The following is an 18,233-nucleotide window of genomic DNA, read 5'->3' on the forward strand; positions in this document are numbered from 1 at the left end:
ATTTTATAAAGGCAACAGAATACAACTCAACAAACATATCAAAACAAGATATTTTTTCTTAGTTTAACTTTAATATCGTACCAATGTGAATAGATTCCTTACAAATAAATATAAATTTATATGATTGATAAAACTAAGACAGAATGCAAATACACAGTGCATCTTTATTACTTAAACCATCCGATGACAGGTCATGAGTGTAAACGCCTAGAATCTATACTCCCTTTAAAAAAATATGTGGATCTCTGCTGAGATCCATATCTATAATTACAAAGTTTTTTGCTGTGTTTTTTGGCAATTGTCCAATAAGATGATGTTTACGCCAGTGCAGTGTCAAGATTTATATTTACAATTTAGATCATTGTAAAACAAAATATTACAGATCTTTACCAGTTGCACCATAAAAAGTTGTGATCGTAGTGATGAAAACAATCGGGTTGTGATCTCATGGCTAGTATCGCGGAGTCACGGATCAAAAGTCCGAGATTCAAACCCCACTCTACCACAACTTGATTTCCATTTTTCAAAAGTGAGTTCTTTACAACTCGTTAAAAATGGCCACCAAAATTTAAATCATAAGAACGCAAATATTTTTTTTTTTCAAATAAAAAAAAGTATAACGTCGGTCGGTCGCTAGTAATATATCTTGGTAAAAAATATCTAGCAGCTTATAATAATGAAGAGACCGTTCAACTTGTTTTGTTTCTTAGATTTCAATTGAAAGATATTTTATTTTACTGGATTCAATAAAATGCAAAACCATCTATAATCCTCTGATTCGGTAGATATTTCAATAAAGTGGTACTCAATTTTCAGTTACCAGAAGTAGAAGTTAAGGATCACATTGCTGATTTGTACAAATTTGAGCTCCACAGTCCAAGTGGCCCGCCGTATCCCATTATCTTAACAGCCCATAAGGAATTAGTGAAACCAGCTTGGCTTAAGGAAATAAGACAATATTCTAGTGACGTCGGTAAGAATATTATGGTTTCATGTATAAAAACAGTCAATTCTAATGTACAAGTACCTATCCAAAACTATATTTTTTTCATTTTAGTTGCATTAGCCGAGCACGCAGCAGACGATCTAAGAGTAGACCCGGGAGCATCATTTTCGCCACAGGGACCTTCTCCTGAACCACCAAAAACAGCTGAAGAATTAAAACAAAGTCTTCACCACATTCAAAATACTTCGACAACAACAGAAGTCCAGAAACAAGTAGTAACAACAAGCGCAAAGCAATCTGTTTCAGTGGAAGAGAACGTTTCAGTCGTTAGTGGTAAAACAACACAAGAAGTCATCAAAACAGTTCAAGAACCTCCTAAACTAAATCAGGAAGCTCCCAAACCAGTTCAGGCAGCTCCCAAACCAGTTCAGGAAGCCCCTAAACCAGTTCAGGAAGCCCCTAAACCAGTTCAAGAAGCCCCTAAACCAGTTCAGGAAGCCCCTAAACCAGTTCAGGAAGCCTCTAAACCAGTTCAGGAAGCCCCTAAACCAGTTCAAGAAGCCCCTAAACCAGTTCAGGAAGCCCCTAAACAAATTCAGGAAACACCTAAACCAGTTCCAGAAGTTTTGAAATCGGAAGAAACAATAAAATCAGTAGTTTTACAAGATTCTGCCACTTCTATAAGTAAGGGAGAAAGTGTTAAAACTGTTGAGCAAACTGGACAATCTATTGTCAGCGCTGTTGAAACAGAAGAAACAGATATGTCTCGACGTTACAATAGTTCGTCATCTCGTCGAGTAGAAGGTAGCCCAAAATTTTATCATAATAAACTAATGTTTAACTATCTACCTAAGTTATCTTGTATTGTCTATTTCTATTGTGTAATTCTATTTTTATTATGTCTATTTAATTATTACCAACTACTTATTTATTTTCCTCGTTTAAAACAACAAAACAAAATTATCATCATATTTAGACTTGATTTTTAAAACTTACACACACATACATCATTTATTTTGGCAATAAATTGGCTGCAACACTAAATCTGTAGTTCATCGGTATCATCATACATCTAATCACATCACATGTAGTAATTGCAATATCAGTATTAGCGCAATTAATTTCATATATTACTTCTTTAGTATTTGCTTATTTACTATTTAGAATACTCGGCTGTATCAAGTACCCAATTGTCATCGAGTTCAACTTATGAATCAGCAAGCTATGGAGCGAGTTCTGCCAGTTTTAACTCTCAGATAGCTGGTTCTATCACGTCTTCGAGTGTCCTCCAGAAAGAAGCACTTACTAATGGGGTATCAAGTTCCTCTACACTCATTCAGGGTAGCAGTCGACGTATCGCCTTAACATCTGGCGTTGGTGGGAAACCGGTGTTTATGAAGGCTCTTGAAGGATGCAGTGTAGAACGTGAGTATTTTCCCACTAATCTGGTGCCTTTTCTGGACTTTACAGACTTTCATTTTATTACATCTGTATAAATTTATTTATATCACTATCCATTCCTCATTGTTTTATCCATCAGATGATTGAAAATATACAAGTTATTAAAAAATATATATGATTCATTGAGATAATCTTTCACTCATTTACGTGTATATTTATATTTACATTCATTTTTGCTTTGTATATTGCTTACGTAGTAACTAATCCAACATCTTCATTCATCACCTAAATGTGTAACCACATATATGTTTATTCTGAATTTTCTTTTGTTTTTTGTGACTGACAGACTACATTAATCTTCGGACAATTTATGTTTGTTGTCTTATTTATTCAATATATAGGTTTCTTTTGTTTTTTATGACTGACAGATTACATCTACCTTCGGACAATTTGTGTTTGTTGTCTTATTTATTCAATGTATAGGTTTCTTTTACTTTTCGTGACTGACAGATTACACCAATCTTCAGACAATTTGTGCTTTTTAAAAAAATTTATTCATATGTTTGAAATAAAAGCAATTAAGTGAAAAAATATAAGAATGATCTAATGATTTTTTTTCTTTTCTTTGCCTTCAAAAGTTGTGAAATAGGATAGTGAATATAAAAACAATTACATTTTGAATTGGATATAAACAGAACACCGAGGGTCCGATGTCTTGCAAGGAACTTTGAACTGTAGAACTTGGTAAAGCTTAGGCGATACAAATATTGAAATCTCAAACAGAAAAAGAGCTTATTTGAAGCTCAATAATTTTGGACGCAACTATTGAAAAACATTTTTTTTCAATGCCACCTTAAATTTTTGCCAGTCATCAAGGCCATAAGGGAAGACCACAAAACTTAAAGGGAAATTCTACATCATCATCGATCCATTTCGCACCTAAAGGTGGCAATAAATAGGGCACTGCATTAATACATAAACCGCAGCGTATCCAGAGCATTTTCGTTACATGAAGGTTAGATGATCAATCTTACGCTTCAGGTGCCAGTCCAGGAATTACAAAATATTTAAGTGTTAGAACACGCTTTTTAATAAATATATCATGTTAACCATGTTGGGAATCAAACGCAAGACCTCTTGTGTGGTAGGAAACGCGCTGACCGTCAGACCACGAGGCAAAAAAAAAGTACCTTGAATCGGAATTTTCACTTTTTCTTTTATAATATATACTTATTTTTTTGGAGATCAAAATGATAATATGTTAAAATAAATTTAGATATATGATATACTAGTATACATAATGCATTCCATATGCTTTTAAATACTGTTTTGTTTTTGTGTGTTTTTCTATTTGATATTTTTTAATAACATTTTTTGTAAATCATCATCATCATTCCATGCTCACTCCCTAGTTGGAGCATATGGTGTCCACAGGGCCACAAGCCCCCAGGCATAGCTGTCGGCTGCCAGCTCCTGTGCATCCTGCTAAGTCACGTTCGCGTCCCGTAGTTCTGATATAAAATGCCGACGAACAGTCAGCACCAGATATCCAGGCTTTTGAGAATCTGATGCCTTGTAAAGTAGGCAAGCGTAGTTAGCGTCTCAGGAGGCATCTACAGTAAATGGCCCAGTCAATTGTATCGCCTCCGCTTGATGAAAGTTGTCACCGGAGTTTGCTGCATCCATTTTCTTACTTCGTCATTCCTTACAAAGTCAAACCACCGCAAATTCAAGATTCTTCTGAGGCATCTATTCTCAAAACCATTATTGAAATATTTTGCGGTTGTGGACCTTAGTGAAGTGCCACGATTCGCATCCCTAGAGAAAAATAGATGTTATGCAGGCATTATATAGGCAGCATTGGTTTTCAATAAGTAAATATCTGGTCTCCAGATAGCCTCCATACTGTTGAATGCCTGCTATTTCTAACCTCACTCGCAGCTCTTTTTAAAAGCTGCCATTTTCCATAACATATACTCCCGGGTATTTGAAAATTTCGACCCTTTTAATGATTTGGTTTGACAGAGTCAGGGGAGTTTGAGGATCAAGACACGAAGTGTTAAATGGGTTTGTGCAAAATTTATTTTTAAACCCATGCATACAGAGTCTTTTTGGCCTATTTACAGTGACTAGAAGACCCGACTGAATCTTCAATTAAAACTGCATCATTGGCATACTCAAGATCGCAGAATTTTCGGGAGGAGGAGATGGATTTTTTTTCACAATATGCTTCTAGTGTTTTCCGGGCTTGTAAGTCTGCGCGGACTATCAAACGCTTTTTCGTAATCTACGAGGCACATAGCCAAGGAACTGTTTAGTTATTTGCTCTCCTGTAGTACAGCGTATGTTGTGGATATGATCCGCGCAGGACCTGGTAGGAAACCCGCCTGGTTCTCTCTTAATACTTGCATAATGTGTCATCGAACTATTTGCAGTAATATTATATGCAAGTACTTTCCCCAGTACACAAAGTAGCGTGATGCCATAATAACCATGACATTTTTTAATGGATCACCCTTTTTGCGTAATGCGGTGATCTCCCTATTTACCCCGTCTCTCAGGCACCTCTCTTTTTCCCACACCTTGGTCATTAGTTGGTGTAAAGAAACAATAATGCCAGTAATGCTGCTTTAAAAAAAAAGGTTGTATATCGTCTACTCCTGATGCTGTTCCGTTTTTCCAGTTGAACTAGCTATTTTTATTTAATCCGGTGTCGGAGAACTATCAGAAATGTTGACTGCACGTGGAATGCTTGATACAGCCTCTATGGAGATATCAAGGGCGGGAGGAGGTGGGCGATTAAGTACTCTCTGATAATGACCACGCCATATTTCCTTTACGCGGCCTGTGTCTGATTCGATCGCTCCATCAGAGTTTACCACAGTTACTCGTGATTTAAAAAAAAAAATCGTGTGTCATTTCTTCAAACCGCTTTTTCCGCAGTTACAATTAAATTTAAAGTGCTAAAGTGAAACAATTTAAATTTATTTTAAGTTTAATTTTATATATTGTTTTAGGTAACCATCATTTGTCATAAATTATAATTTTGAAATAGTGAAGGCTGGTAATTGAAATTTATTGTAATATTAAACTTCAATGATTTCTCAGGCTAATATTTCCTTTGAAAAATTTATAGCTGGCGATAAAGCCACATTCGAATGCTCCCTACAGTCATCGGAAGAAACAACAGTCACTTGGCTGAAGGACAACAAGCCAATGGATGACAAACTGGCCGACAGGGTGAAGATCACCAGTAATGCTCAGAACGGGGATTACAGTCTGGAACTTCTTCACTGCCACGAGTCCGATACAGGGGTGTACACCGCGAGGGCGGAGAATAAAAAGGGAAATTCTCACTGCACGGCTCAACTTATCGTTCAAGAATGTAAGTTTCCCAATAATAAAATAATTCAACTTTCGAAACATTTTCTCCACGTATCAGTCGGCATGCATTGCCGCCAATCTACAATTTTGACAAAAATGATATTTTCATATTGGGGAATTTTCAACTCTTATTGGATGTTTTCTAATTATATAATTTGCATGGGACCAATATGAGGCGATCTTTCTGAAGAAGAACAGTACCTCGGATTGGATTAAATAATGTGTTAGATTTGATTTTAAGAATAGTTTTTACTGTCCTCTGTAAAAAGTTGTTTAAGTAGATTGGCGGTAATGCACGCCGACCGCCGATATGTCGTGCCAGACAAAGCTGCCTTTCGAGGCAGAGATACCTAGGAAATGTTTATTTATTTATATATACGCCCAATGGGCATTTTTATGGACACATTTATACAAAGAAAATTATTATAACAAAATTGGAAAGACTCAATGGTTTATAGTAGACTTTGTGGGAGTGGAAGCGGGAGAAGGGTGTTTATAATTGAATTTGATTCAGTGATCGTTTGAAAGAAGACAACTTGTTATCAAAGAAATCGAGACTGGTATGTTTGTTGGCAGACCTAAGAATTCTGGGCATAGGGGAATGAAAACCATAGTTAGTTCTATGGTTATCGGTATGAAAGAGTAAGTGTTGTCTGAGGTTTCTATTAGTTGGGATATTTAATTTTAATGAGCTCAGTAGTTCAGGCGCATCAAAGAGTGAGTTGAGAATTTTAAATAGGACTGTAAAGCTCGGGTTTCCTAGGACAGCGGTGCCCGTATTTTAACGGCCGTAGTGAACATTAATGCGGTTGACAGCCGTCGTAACGGTGACTAGAGAGTGGTTTCCTATAAAAATGGTGTTGATAACACCGTTAAAAAATAAAACCACTCTCTAGTCACCACTACGACGGCTGTTCACCGCATCACCGTTCACTACGGCCGTTAAGATACGGGCACCGCTGTCCTAGGAAACCCTAGCTTAAGGTCGGATTTATTTCGACGGTCTTGAAGAGAAGATATATTCAAGGTAGTTTCTAACTCATTATACGTATATAGGTCTCTGGATAAGCTAAATTTATAAGATAAATTTAAAGTATTCCCGCATATATGTGCAGTTTGGTAGTAAGAAAGGGTATTAAAAAGCGTTGGGTATATTCAGTTCGACTGTAATATGTAGTAAGAACACTGGTAGTTCTAAATACTAAAAAATTCTTACAATGACAAGCCTCCAAGTATCCCATCATCATCACTTGAGAATAACTCTGTGAACAAATATATATACAAATAATAAATATTAATATTTCAATAGTAGAAACACTCTTATACAAAAAAAATATTATACAGTCAACGCGGTTTCCATACAACGTGAAGTGAAAATTGCCAACAACCCTTCCATAACGCGTTTTTCGTACGAGACAACATTCCAACAACGTAAATGACTTAAAAAGTTTATCCATTGCTCCATATAAAGAGGTTTTGCCAGAATCACAAAATAAAAGTACTTTCGAAAGCCAAGATGAAAATTTCGTAAGTGAATAGGATTTTCGACCCATTAGGAAAAAAAGGGGTTAGGCTAATAATATAATTGTAATTACAGTTATAATGAATGAAAAGCATCAAATATGTATCAAATTAAGTTTTTTATTAGAAACATTTTTTTTTACTTTATAATTTTATTATTATAAATTTTATTCCAGTAAAACGGCTAAATACTGCAGAGCCAATTCTACCTTATAAAACAAAGCATATTTAATTTTAATATTGAAACGTGGAGATAACTTACAAAATATGTATAACATATTAATAAAAAAATTAAAATATAAAAATTGCCTAAAAAAGTTCAACTGTAATACAAAACAAAAATTAATAAAAATAATCAAACTGTAAAATGGATCATAATATGAACTATGTATAAACTTACACTTAAATATATAAAATTACAAATATTTGATGCCATTCGTATTGTGTTTGCATACAATTGTATTTATTAAACGTATCCTTCAAAACTTTGACTTTGAGAAAGAAGATTTTATATGCGTTTGTAATGCAGAACAAATCGGTCTGATTATGTACAATTTCATTATTTCTGAAGTTCACTTGACGCGGTTGCTTTATAAAGCTGTACGAATAATTTGATTTGTATTAATTCCTAGTTTTTTTAGCGCGGTTTCCATATAACGCGGCAGTGGTATCTATTTAACGCGGTACGAATAATCTGATTGGTATTAATACAGGGTTTCTTATAGCCCGGTTCCCATACAACGCAGTACGAATTAATCATGTTATAGAAGGGTTGACTGTACCTTAATGTATTATTTACTCCATACACTTGTTTTACAGTTACACCCGAAGAGCGCAGGGAACGAGCAGAAAAGAATGCTGCATATTTTGTTGTCAAGTTGAAGGATACTGAACTTTTGGAAAATACCTACCTACGGTTTATGGTAAAAGTGAAAGGTGATCCTAACCCGAGGATCAAATTGTAAGTTGATACTGCATATTTATTTCTCAAATGTTTTCTTGTAATTATGATGTTATCGCCTAGCATAAATGGTTTCTTTTAGTTTCAAAGAAGGCGTTGAAATCAAAGATGACCACGAGCGTGTGCAGATTGTGCGTGATCATTCTGACAAAGGATTTTATGAAATGGTTATTGTTGCTGTCCAAGCGTGTGATGCAGGAACGTACTCTTGTACCACTTCCAACACTTACGGCCAGGAAACTTGCGAAGCTACTGTCACTGTGACAGGTAAAAATATCCAACCAATATAATAAACCAGCACCTCAAATATCTCTATATCTGTTATTATTACCTTATCTGTAAATATATATATGTATATACTGTTTTATATTTCCAGGGGACAAGAACATCTTTGGAGATCTTGAAGATGGTGCGGTGCTTCCTCCCGGCGAAAAACCCGTTTTCAGCTGGCGTCGAGATGGCAAGCCCTTTGATCCTGAAGAACGCTTCAAAGTCCTTCTGGGTGATGACGAGGACTCCCTAGCTCTTGTTTTTCAACATGTTAAGCCAGAAGACGCCGGTCTATACACTTGTGTTGCGCAAACTTGCGCAGGAAACATTTCGTGTTCTGCTGAACTTACTGTTCAAGGTTTAGCATTTTTCACATTAATAATTATTATTTAAAATAAAATGGAATTACAGTGTTTAACCTAAATAATTCATTTTTATCAATGTATTTTGCATTTTCTAGGTTCTGTCAACCAGCTGATGCGAGAACCTGAAAAGCCTTCTCTCATTATTGAAACCCGAGAAACCCTGGTATCTGTTGGCGGTTCTGCCATGTTAGAACTTCAATGCAAAGGATTTCCTAAACCAGATATACTCTGGAAACATGATGGGAAAATTGTTGAACCAGGTGGCAGATACAAGTTAGTTTTGAAAATACAATAAGTTTGAAATACGCATAGTTAATATGACTTCAGATCTAACATGTTTTAAAATGATTTGATTTTTAGGTTTTTGTATGAAGATGCCGAAAGTATGTCTCTTGTCATCAAAAACTGTACCCCTCAAGATGCTGGATTATACACAATTCATGCGAAGAACGAGCTCGGAGAGGATCATTCAGAAATGCAGCTGATTGTCAAAGCCGCTCCTAAAATAAAGAAGAAGATAGAAAACCAGACCTGTATGACTGAGCAGGTTTATAAGATGACAGTTGACATTGAAGGATCCCCTGCACCCGAAGTAACATTCTTCAAAGATGGAGTACAAATAATCAACTCTGAACATTTCAAAATCACAAAGGAGAGTGAAGAAGTATATTCATTAACTGTTAACAACACTACCATTACTGACACTGGCTCATATTCGGTGATTGCGAAAAACGAAATCAATCAATGCTCAGACTTTTGGCAATTGCGCGTCACTTCACCGCCTAAACTCACACAAAAACTTGGAGGAACACGGGAATGCAATGAAGGAGAAACCATTACCTTCCAAATCAAGTGCGAGGCGGATCCTAAACCAACTGTTAAATGGTAAAACTATTTCTATTTGTAATAATGTGAAATATATGTTTCATTAGAATGATTTGACTGCAATTTGTATATTTATCTAGGTTTAAGGATGGCAAGGAAATTACAGAGAGCTCTAATGTTAAAATAACTTCTGATGGCTCAACATTCACTCTTACCATTTCTAATGTTACCCGGAAAGAAACGGCAAACTACAGCTGCGAAGTTACCAACAGCCACGGAACATCTAAGGACAGTGCAAGGCTCAATGTTCGCTGTGCTCCTCAATTCACACAGAAGTTGAGTGATATGAAAGCAAACGAAGGATCGCTAAATATTGAATTAGTTGTGAGCATTGATTCATTCCCTAAACCAGCAGTGAAATGGTAAATAAAGTAGTTCTAATTATTTATTGGGTGTAAACATAAGTTTTATTAGTTTTTAACCAAATGGAAAGAGCAAAAGGACGCAACAAAAAAATTCCAACAAATTAGTCAATGAATAATAGCACCTTCACCGTATACTGCGCAAATATCGCAAGAAGTTTTGGCAGCTTTATTCCCTCGATTGAATGGGAACAAAAGGAGGTGTCGAAAGTGCTCACTTTTGTCTACTTGACATTCCATTTTGAAGGCTTGTAATCAAATAAAATAATATATGTAACGAAAAAGCAAACACAATATCTTGTAGAGCAGAAAATTTTCTTTCAAATGACGTATAACCTTTACCATTTTGTTTTACTTTTGGTTCTCATTTTTCAAATTTGGAAAAAATGGACACAACTTATGTTAACACCTAATATTTAATAATAAAAATATCCATCTCTAATTTAAGTGATGATTATGAAATTAAAAACGATAACACCTAACAAAATGGCTCTTTCTTTGTAAACGAAGACCGTTAATCTATTTCACATGTACTTGTAAGAAAAGTATTTGTGTGGGATTAGAAAAGTGTACATTAGTAAATATTCTTTTGAAAAACACTGACAAAGTTTTAAACAGAACTAGTAATTTTACAATCGGTTTGTGGTTGAAGGTACTATGGGGATGCTGAAATTACGGAGAAACGCACAGAATTTACTCGCACGGATGATGGCGACAGCTACAAGTTGATAATGAAGGAAGTAACAACAGAAATGTCCGGAAAATACTCTTGCAAAGTTATGAACGAATTTGGATCCGATGAATCTTCTTCAACCTTTACTGTTTTCAGTTAGTGATGAACTTATTTACTCCAATATACACATTTTTATTTTTTATTACATTGCACAAATTATTATTCTATATTATAATTAAATGCATCTGACAATGTATGTCATGTTTTAATAAATTCATTTTTAATTCAATCATTTTTTAAATTCCCAATCGTGAAGATTTTTCTGCAAAATTCTGCCCCTTGAAATTCAATTTGACATACTTTACATCATCTTTAACAATGCAGATGTTTCGTAAAAACCATTATACTTGTTACAATAGGTAAACCAAAGATCACAAAGAAACTTGTGGACATGACTGTGGACGAAGGAGCCACCCTGAAGCTGGAGGTGGAGATCGAAGGATGTCCTGATCCCAAGGTGAAGTGGTACCGCGATGGCCAAGAAGTGACCACCGACGCCCGAGTGAAGATAGAACGCGACAGCAAACGCCTGGAGAACTATAGCCTTACCCTCAACCTGGTGAAAGAAGCAGATGGAGGAGAATATGAAGTCCGGGTCATTAACGAAATGGGATCCGTCTCCTGCAAGAGCATAGTTGTAGTACACAGTAAGTACTATTATTAAAATATCATTTAACTCTTTTTAAACTCATATTGATAAATAAAATACAAAAAATACTATTAATATTTAAAGCTTTATGGTCAAACATTTTACTAAATATTATTAAATATTTTTATAAAACCACTTACCGAATTCTCTATGTCTAACGGTTTCGAGACGTACCCGTCTCTTCGTCAGGACACTAATTAAACCAGCGTGCAAAACCCACTATACACCTTCACCATAGTTGTTGCACAAAAATATAGAACCAACACGACATGCATTTTAATAAGCACATACACTGATTAGATTATGAAAAAATTAAAGTTATTTGAGAAACAGTTGAAAAAAGTGGGGGAGGGGATGGAATAATAGTCACCTTAAACCTATTAAACTCAAGACCCTCCACCTTTTTTTCAACTATTTCTCAAACAACATAAAATATTTCTATATCTAATTCGTGCATGTTTGTCCGAATCCGTGAATGTTAAAATGCATGTCGTGTTGGTTTTATATTTTTGTGCAACAACTATGGTAAAGGTGTATAGTGGGTTTTGCATGTTGGTTTGATTGGTGTGAAACCGGTAGACATAGAAAAGTCGGTAAGTGGTTATGTACAAATATTTGTAACATTTAGTTTAAAAAATACATTTATACAATTCAATGCATTGTCTAAATTTCTAATCCAGGGGTAGGCAAACTTCTAAATAGAGACTGGCTTATTATTTTTGAGCTACTTCTTTTATTGACGTTTTGTTGTGACAGTAGCATCCAAAACATTTCAAAGTATTTTCCTTTTATTACAATGTTCAGTTGTCAGCGGTAAATAAGATACATTGGACTTAAGTCCAATGTATCTTTCTTAAGAAAGAGACTGTCAGCCACAAGGAACTAACTTCAGCTTTGTAGAGCATCGTCTCTGTCGCACGGGTCAACAAGGATGAATGACAAAGACGACACTCTTCTAAGCCAAAGTTAGCTGATTGTGGTTTAATCTCTTCCTTAAGCCCACTGTCTTTTATTTACCGCCGGCAACTGTAGGTAAATTTGATTTTTTTTTAAAGAAAATTAAAGACGTCTGTTAAATAGAAAAAAACTTGCTGCGGTGTTTGGCTTTTCCAGCATACAATTGACTACACTAAAGTTAACCTACTCGTACCCACCTCTAGTGTTGCCAATCTTTTGTTTTAAATGACAATTATTTCTTGAACTTGTCGAATCTTATTGATGTTCAATTAAAATGAATATTAATGTCTTATTACTTTACTGAAGATTTGGAAAGTACCCACTGTATTCATACTTTAATCAAAATGAGTACAAGAATACTATCATATTGATTTCTACGTCTGCGGAACTGCAATTTTGAGTTACTGGTTTTCTTTTATTAAGAAAGTGTTTCTAGGATCGCTCATTCACGGAGCAAGTAAGTACAAATGCATATGGAGAATGCAAACCGGAATGTTTTTACACTGTGTGACGTTACAATCTGATCACATGGAAGTGGTTTTGATTGTTATTTTTAATGAATGCAGCATAACTTATGATATTAGTACTAGAATTAGTATTAATTTAGTGCATTCTTAAAATATCATTTGATATCAAATGCATTTCGAGTTATCACAATATATAATCAAATGTTATGTCCCATGTCTTGTTATTTTCATTATGAGTTTGTTCACAAATTTTAACACAGCTTACCAATTTGGAAACGCTTTTGAAATGTGATAAATTATTTTATTTAAGAAAAAAAATAAGTCTAGCATGTTAAGAGGTTATAACGATTGGCTTTTTCGTATTTTAAATTTGTGAACATTCTCTTTTTTCCCGTTGCTCGTCAAATATAATAACACCCTCAAATCACTGTGAATGTTGCTAAAGAAATCAGGCTGTCTTTTATTTTTTGCATACTTCAATAATAATTAGACTCGCGCAAACATAACTTATCATTCTTATACTGTCCTCATTCAGCTCAAGAGATAACCAAGAGATTCGAGAAACACGAACTCACTACCGAATCTTTGGAAGATTCTTCTTTATCAAAAAAATCTATCGAAGATGAAGTCGAAGAGAAAACCGTTCCTAAAAAAGGAATCAAATCTAAGACTGATTTCGATATTATTGAAGAAGTTGAGTTAGATGTGAAAGCAAATAAACTGAATGATTCCGACTATACAGAAGTAAACAAACCAGAAAAGAAAAAAGGAGAAAAGGGGGTATTAGGAAAAGAGAATATAGAAGAAAAAACAATGGCTGACGAAGAAGGAAGCAAACAAAAGAAGGCAGAAAAAGTTGATGCAGCTCCCAGTAAGCAAAAGGGGGAATCCGAAGGTATAAAAAAACATTACATACACCATTACAACAGTAAATTTCTTGATTATTTTCAGAAAACATCTTCCATTTACTTATGTTCTGCATGTTCTATCTTTTACATCAAGATATTAACTTAATGGCTTTCAAATGCATTTGGTCCAAGCATGCTTGGAGTTTATGTTTAGGACTATTTTGGGGCGAATGTTGAGTGAGTGTGTTATCTAGGCCATCGCTCCATGGAAACTGTCACAACGTTCAGGAGAGGTGAAGGTGAATCTATCATAGTTACAGTGGTCAGCAGCACTCGTTCACACGAGGCCATTGTGACAGGTCAGTATACCGCTTCCTTTACTAGCTCTAAAACAATAATGTCAACATAGCTTATTTTCATTTCCATAATGATGCCATAAACCAGACTTGACTTTCACAAGCCATAAATTCCACTTATTTTAAATAATTTGTTTAGTCTAATTTTTATGTATAATAATTTGATAACTTGCGTGAAATATCTTTAAAACTCAGTATTCCAGTGTTCACTAACCAATTCATAAAATATAGGTCCTGCTGAAACACACACATTACACAAAATGTCTGCGACTTCTACGGTTTACGAAGAGGATTCAGAATACGAAGGAGAACGTCGACATGTCATTGCTCCTAACCGACCGCACAAAACTTCTCTCGAGGTAGAGGAAGTGGCTACGCATAGATATACACAAGATGAGTCTGGAGGTTTTTACATTTCTGATATATTCAAAAGAGGCAATCATGGTATCATTGAAGAGCCCGTTGACTCAGAAGGGGAATGGAATTATTCTGATAAAAATAAGCTATCGGTGAACCGGGGTGTTTCTATACTTTCACTTTCTGAAGATGATTCAACCTTTGTAGGAGGAAATTTATCTCATGATGTTTCGGAAAATGATATAAATAATCACATATTTGATTTTGATGATACTAAACGAACATTTTCAAGAGAAAATTATATCAGGCAGGCTTCCTTCCAAGAAGAGAGCTTTTCAGAAAACGGTGAAATTGAAGAAAAAGTTATTTCAGAAAAACTTCATAGAATCATAGAAAAAGACATGAGTGATGAATTCTTAAGTAAAAAACTAGGTAATCTTTGCAATGGCCATGATTATAGTGGTCAATCCGAGTTTATTCAAACATGTGAATATGAGACTAGTGAAACGGTCCAGTCGAAAAATGCGAAAAATAATGATTTTGTAAATAAGCAATACGAGCCTGATTTTGCACCATCCAGATCAAAAATTTCATTCCCAGAAGAAGATGATGAAATGGAAGACCTATTTAAGAGAATTAAAATACAAAGAAATAATTTAGGTGATATCCTCCAAAAGGAAGATCAAAGAAGAAAGGCAAACCTCTCGAAAGCTTTAAAGGGGACTTCAATTTTAGAAGAAACCAATGAATCTACTGAAAATTCACCAACAGAAAGAAGAAATGAACATATTGTAAATGGATTTAGTAAAAATGAGTTTTTTTTAGAGGAAGATATTTTTTTTAATAAAAGCAAAATTCTTGAAAAAGAGCTTAAAAAAATGAGTGATGTGCCACCGAAATCGGAAGAAAGAAAAAGTGAAGGTAATTTTTTTAATAAAATGCAAGTATTTGTCACAGCTTCTGCAATTACACTTAACAATCCTATGGTTATATCGAATACACAATGTATAATGATTTTAATAAAGTTCTTTAAACCACTTACAAAATTATTCAGTAATAGAATATACATACTTCATACTTTATACTCCTACACACATATTCCAGCATACTTATTTATTTTAGGTGCATGAATTGTTTTAAGCTTAACATTTTGTTTCAATAACTTACGGCCAGAAAGGCGTCCAGTGTCTCCGGTTTGAGGGGTAAGAATATTTACAGGATGGACGATTTCAATGTTCTGTAAACTTAATATGTATCATTTAACCTTAATTGGAATTAATCCATAGCCATTGCCGAGATAACAAGTGCCGAAATGGATGACGGGAATGTTTACGAGAGTTTGCCGATGGAGTACAAGGTGTTTGCACGCGGGTTCCCTAAGCCCGCCGCCAAGTGGACAGTTAACGGAGAACCGATCAAGCCTAGTCAGAGAGTCAAGATATCCGAGGACGGGGACTGCTATACACTGCACATATTAGACACACAAATGGTAGATGCGGGGTTGTACCAATGCGAGATCAGCAACAAGCTTGGAACTTTCGCCCACAAGGCTCAACTCTCCGTTACCTGTAAGATTTTATTCTTTATTTTTCTTCTAATAAATGTTTTAAGAGCAATTTTTGTTGTTTTATAACATTGCTGCATTAAAAAATACCTAAGCCTATTGAATTTGATGCTAAAAACCACCTCTGTACATATTATCATCAATAATATATATACATACACATATACATTTATAGATCTTGTTTTAAAACTACCTAGTGCTGCTAAACACAAAAAATGGTGTTATATGGAAAGTAAAAACAACAATGTATCTTTTAGCCGTCAGTGAATTACGTAAACCAAAGTTTACCGGGCCATTGAAGGCGCAAAAAGTTCCACAAAGGGAACCAGTTACAATGACGGCTGTATGTACTGCTGATCCAGTACCAGAAGTAGCATGGTTCCACAATGGGGAAGAAATTATTCCCGATGCTACCATAAAACTGTCTATGGAACGTAAAGACATTGAGAATGACTTAAAGGAATGCACATTCAAATTGCATATTCCAACAGGTAATCATTTGTTATAGTAAATGTAATACAAAAACAAACAATCTCATCTAACCTAATTATTGTTAATGTTATCAAAGGTCGTCACGCTGACACTGGAGAGTACACTATTAAAGCGAAGAATTCTTATGGTGAAGACGAAAGCAGCGCAAGACTTGATATCCTCATCCGGCCAGAAATTGAACCTCTCAAAGACATTACTGCTGTACCTTATGAAGAAACTGAATTTATTGCTGTCATCCATGCTAATCCTATAGCTGAAATCACTTGGTAAATTTTAGATTCCATTATTTATATAGCATGTTGATGCAGTTTAAAAAAAAAACATTTTATGCAATTTAATAAAAACATGTCGTTTTAAAGGAGTAAGGATGGAATGGTAATTGTACCTTCTGAAAATCACAAGCTGGTCGAAGACACATCCAAAGAACAATACAAGCTAGTATTTACAGGACTGAAAATGGAAGATGCCGGAATATATAAACTCGAAGCCAAGAATAGCGAAGGATCTTCCACTCAACAAGCTAGGCTAAACATTCAAAGTAAGCAAATATTCATTTGAGCTACAATTATTCACATTTTTAAACCAAAAAATATGTTCTTGAAACAAAATAACAGATTATTTTATCTAAACTAATGTAATTAATTTTTATTTGTAGGCGAGAAGCCAACATTTTCCAAAAAACTTGAGAGTCTGAAAGTTAAGGATTATGATGACATCACACTTAAAGTTAGATGCACAGGTATACCCACACCATCTGTCAAATGGTCGAAAGATGGGAAAGAGATCACCAACGATGAACGGCATAAGATAACCACTACCCATGAAGGACAAATTGACAGTGAACTTACAATTTCTCACTTCGAAGCTTCTGATGTTGGCGAGGTACAATAACATATTAACCGTTGAAATTTAACACATTGAATTAAAAAATATTTTATTAAATTATTTTATTGTCGATAACAGTACTCAGTGATCGCTGCTAATGCGGTTGGAGATGTAGAGACTGTAGCTCAACTGAAGATGGCCCAAATTGCACCAGGATTTGCCCAGAAGCTCGACAGAGCCACAGATGTAGATGAGGGTGAACCTCTTGAGCTTAAAGCCAAATTAGATGGTAGCCCCATTCCTACTGTCAAATGGTAAACAAAACTTTTTTAACGAGTAATGTAAACTAAAATACAAAATTGAGCAAAGCTTTAACACAAAAAATTATATTTTTTAGGTACAAAGATGGTGAAGAGTTAAAAGCTGATGAGAGGCTCCAACTGACAGCTATGCCTGACGGAACTGTGAAGCTGCTCATTCAGGAATGCAAACCATCTGACTGTGGCGCCTATAAACTAGTGGCTAAAAACACCAATGGAGAAACATCCGCACTTTGTGCAGTTGCCGTTAACCGTAAGATTGATAATAATTTAAAATATAAAGATATTGAAAGCTCTAATCTAATGAAAGAAAAATCTAATAATTTATCAAATAAATCAAACATGAAAATTGCTTTTATTTTCAGCATCACCACAAAAGCCTACATTCCTTAAAAATTTGGAACCAACGAAGGCTATTGTTGGGCAAGCGCTTAAACTGGAGGCTCAAGTCATGGCATTCCCCGCTCCTGAAATTAAGTGGTTTAAAGATGGTGAATACCTTTATTGATAAAAAAGGAAAATATATGTGTAAAATAAATAAAATAATTTATACAAATATGTTATTTTTCA

General features: G+C 34.9%; 1 protein-coding gene across 7 annotated transcripts in view; it reads left to right on the top strand.

Annotated features, from left to right (window-relative positions):
• The window catches only part of Obsc (Obscurin), a 156,346-nt gene that overhangs the window by 125,873 nt on the left and 12,240 nt on the right, over positions 1-18,233 (top strand). For 3 of the 7 annotated variants that reach the window (XM_088228826.1, XM_088228821.1, XM_088228827.1), the window contains 23 exons: positions 817-973; positions 1,058-1,750; positions 2,111-2,371; positions 5,484-5,732; positions 8,072-8,213; positions 8,296-8,480; positions 8,590-8,841; positions 8,944-9,121; positions 9,209-9,733; positions 9,814-10,095; positions 10,748-10,923; positions 11,188-11,475; positions 13,437-13,796; positions 14,004-14,108; positions 14,337-15,383; positions 15,749-16,030; positions 16,284-16,517; positions 16,595-16,784; positions 16,878-17,056; positions 17,174-17,400; positions 17,482-17,657; positions 17,741-17,916; positions 18,029-18,154. In XM_088228826.1, coding sequence (XP_088084952.1) covers positions 817-973; positions 1,058-1,750; positions 2,111-2,371; positions 5,484-5,732; positions 8,072-8,213; positions 8,296-8,480; positions 8,590-8,841; positions 8,944-9,121; positions 9,209-9,733; positions 9,814-10,095; positions 10,748-10,923; positions 11,188-11,475; positions 13,437-13,796; positions 14,004-14,108; positions 14,337-15,383; positions 15,749-16,030; positions 16,284-16,517; positions 16,595-16,784; positions 16,878-17,056; positions 17,174-17,400; positions 17,482-17,657; positions 17,741-17,916; positions 18,029-18,154 — 6,490 coding nt within the window. The remainder of the gene's footprint in view (positions 1-816; positions 974-1,057; positions 1,751-2,110; positions 2,372-5,483; positions 5,733-8,071; positions 8,214-8,295; positions 8,481-8,589; positions 8,842-8,943; positions 9,122-9,208; positions 9,734-9,813; positions 10,096-10,747; positions 10,924-11,187; positions 11,476-13,436; positions 13,797-14,003; positions 14,109-14,336; positions 15,384-15,748; positions 16,031-16,283; positions 16,518-16,594; positions 16,785-16,877; positions 17,057-17,173; positions 17,401-17,481; positions 17,658-17,740; positions 17,917-18,028; positions 18,155-18,233) is intronic. The other 4 variants (XM_088228823.1, XM_088228828.1, XM_088228824.1 and 1 more) reach the window with 3 other exon arrangements.

Source organism: Micrasema longulum, unplaced genomic scaffold, assembly GCF_059751315.1.
Source record: "Micrasema longulum isolate JH-2025_06_02 unplaced genomic scaffold, ASM5975131v1 h1tg000611l, whole genome shotgun sequence".
NCBI lineage: Eukaryota > Metazoa > Arthropoda > Insecta > Trichoptera > Brachycentridae > Micrasema > Micrasema longulum.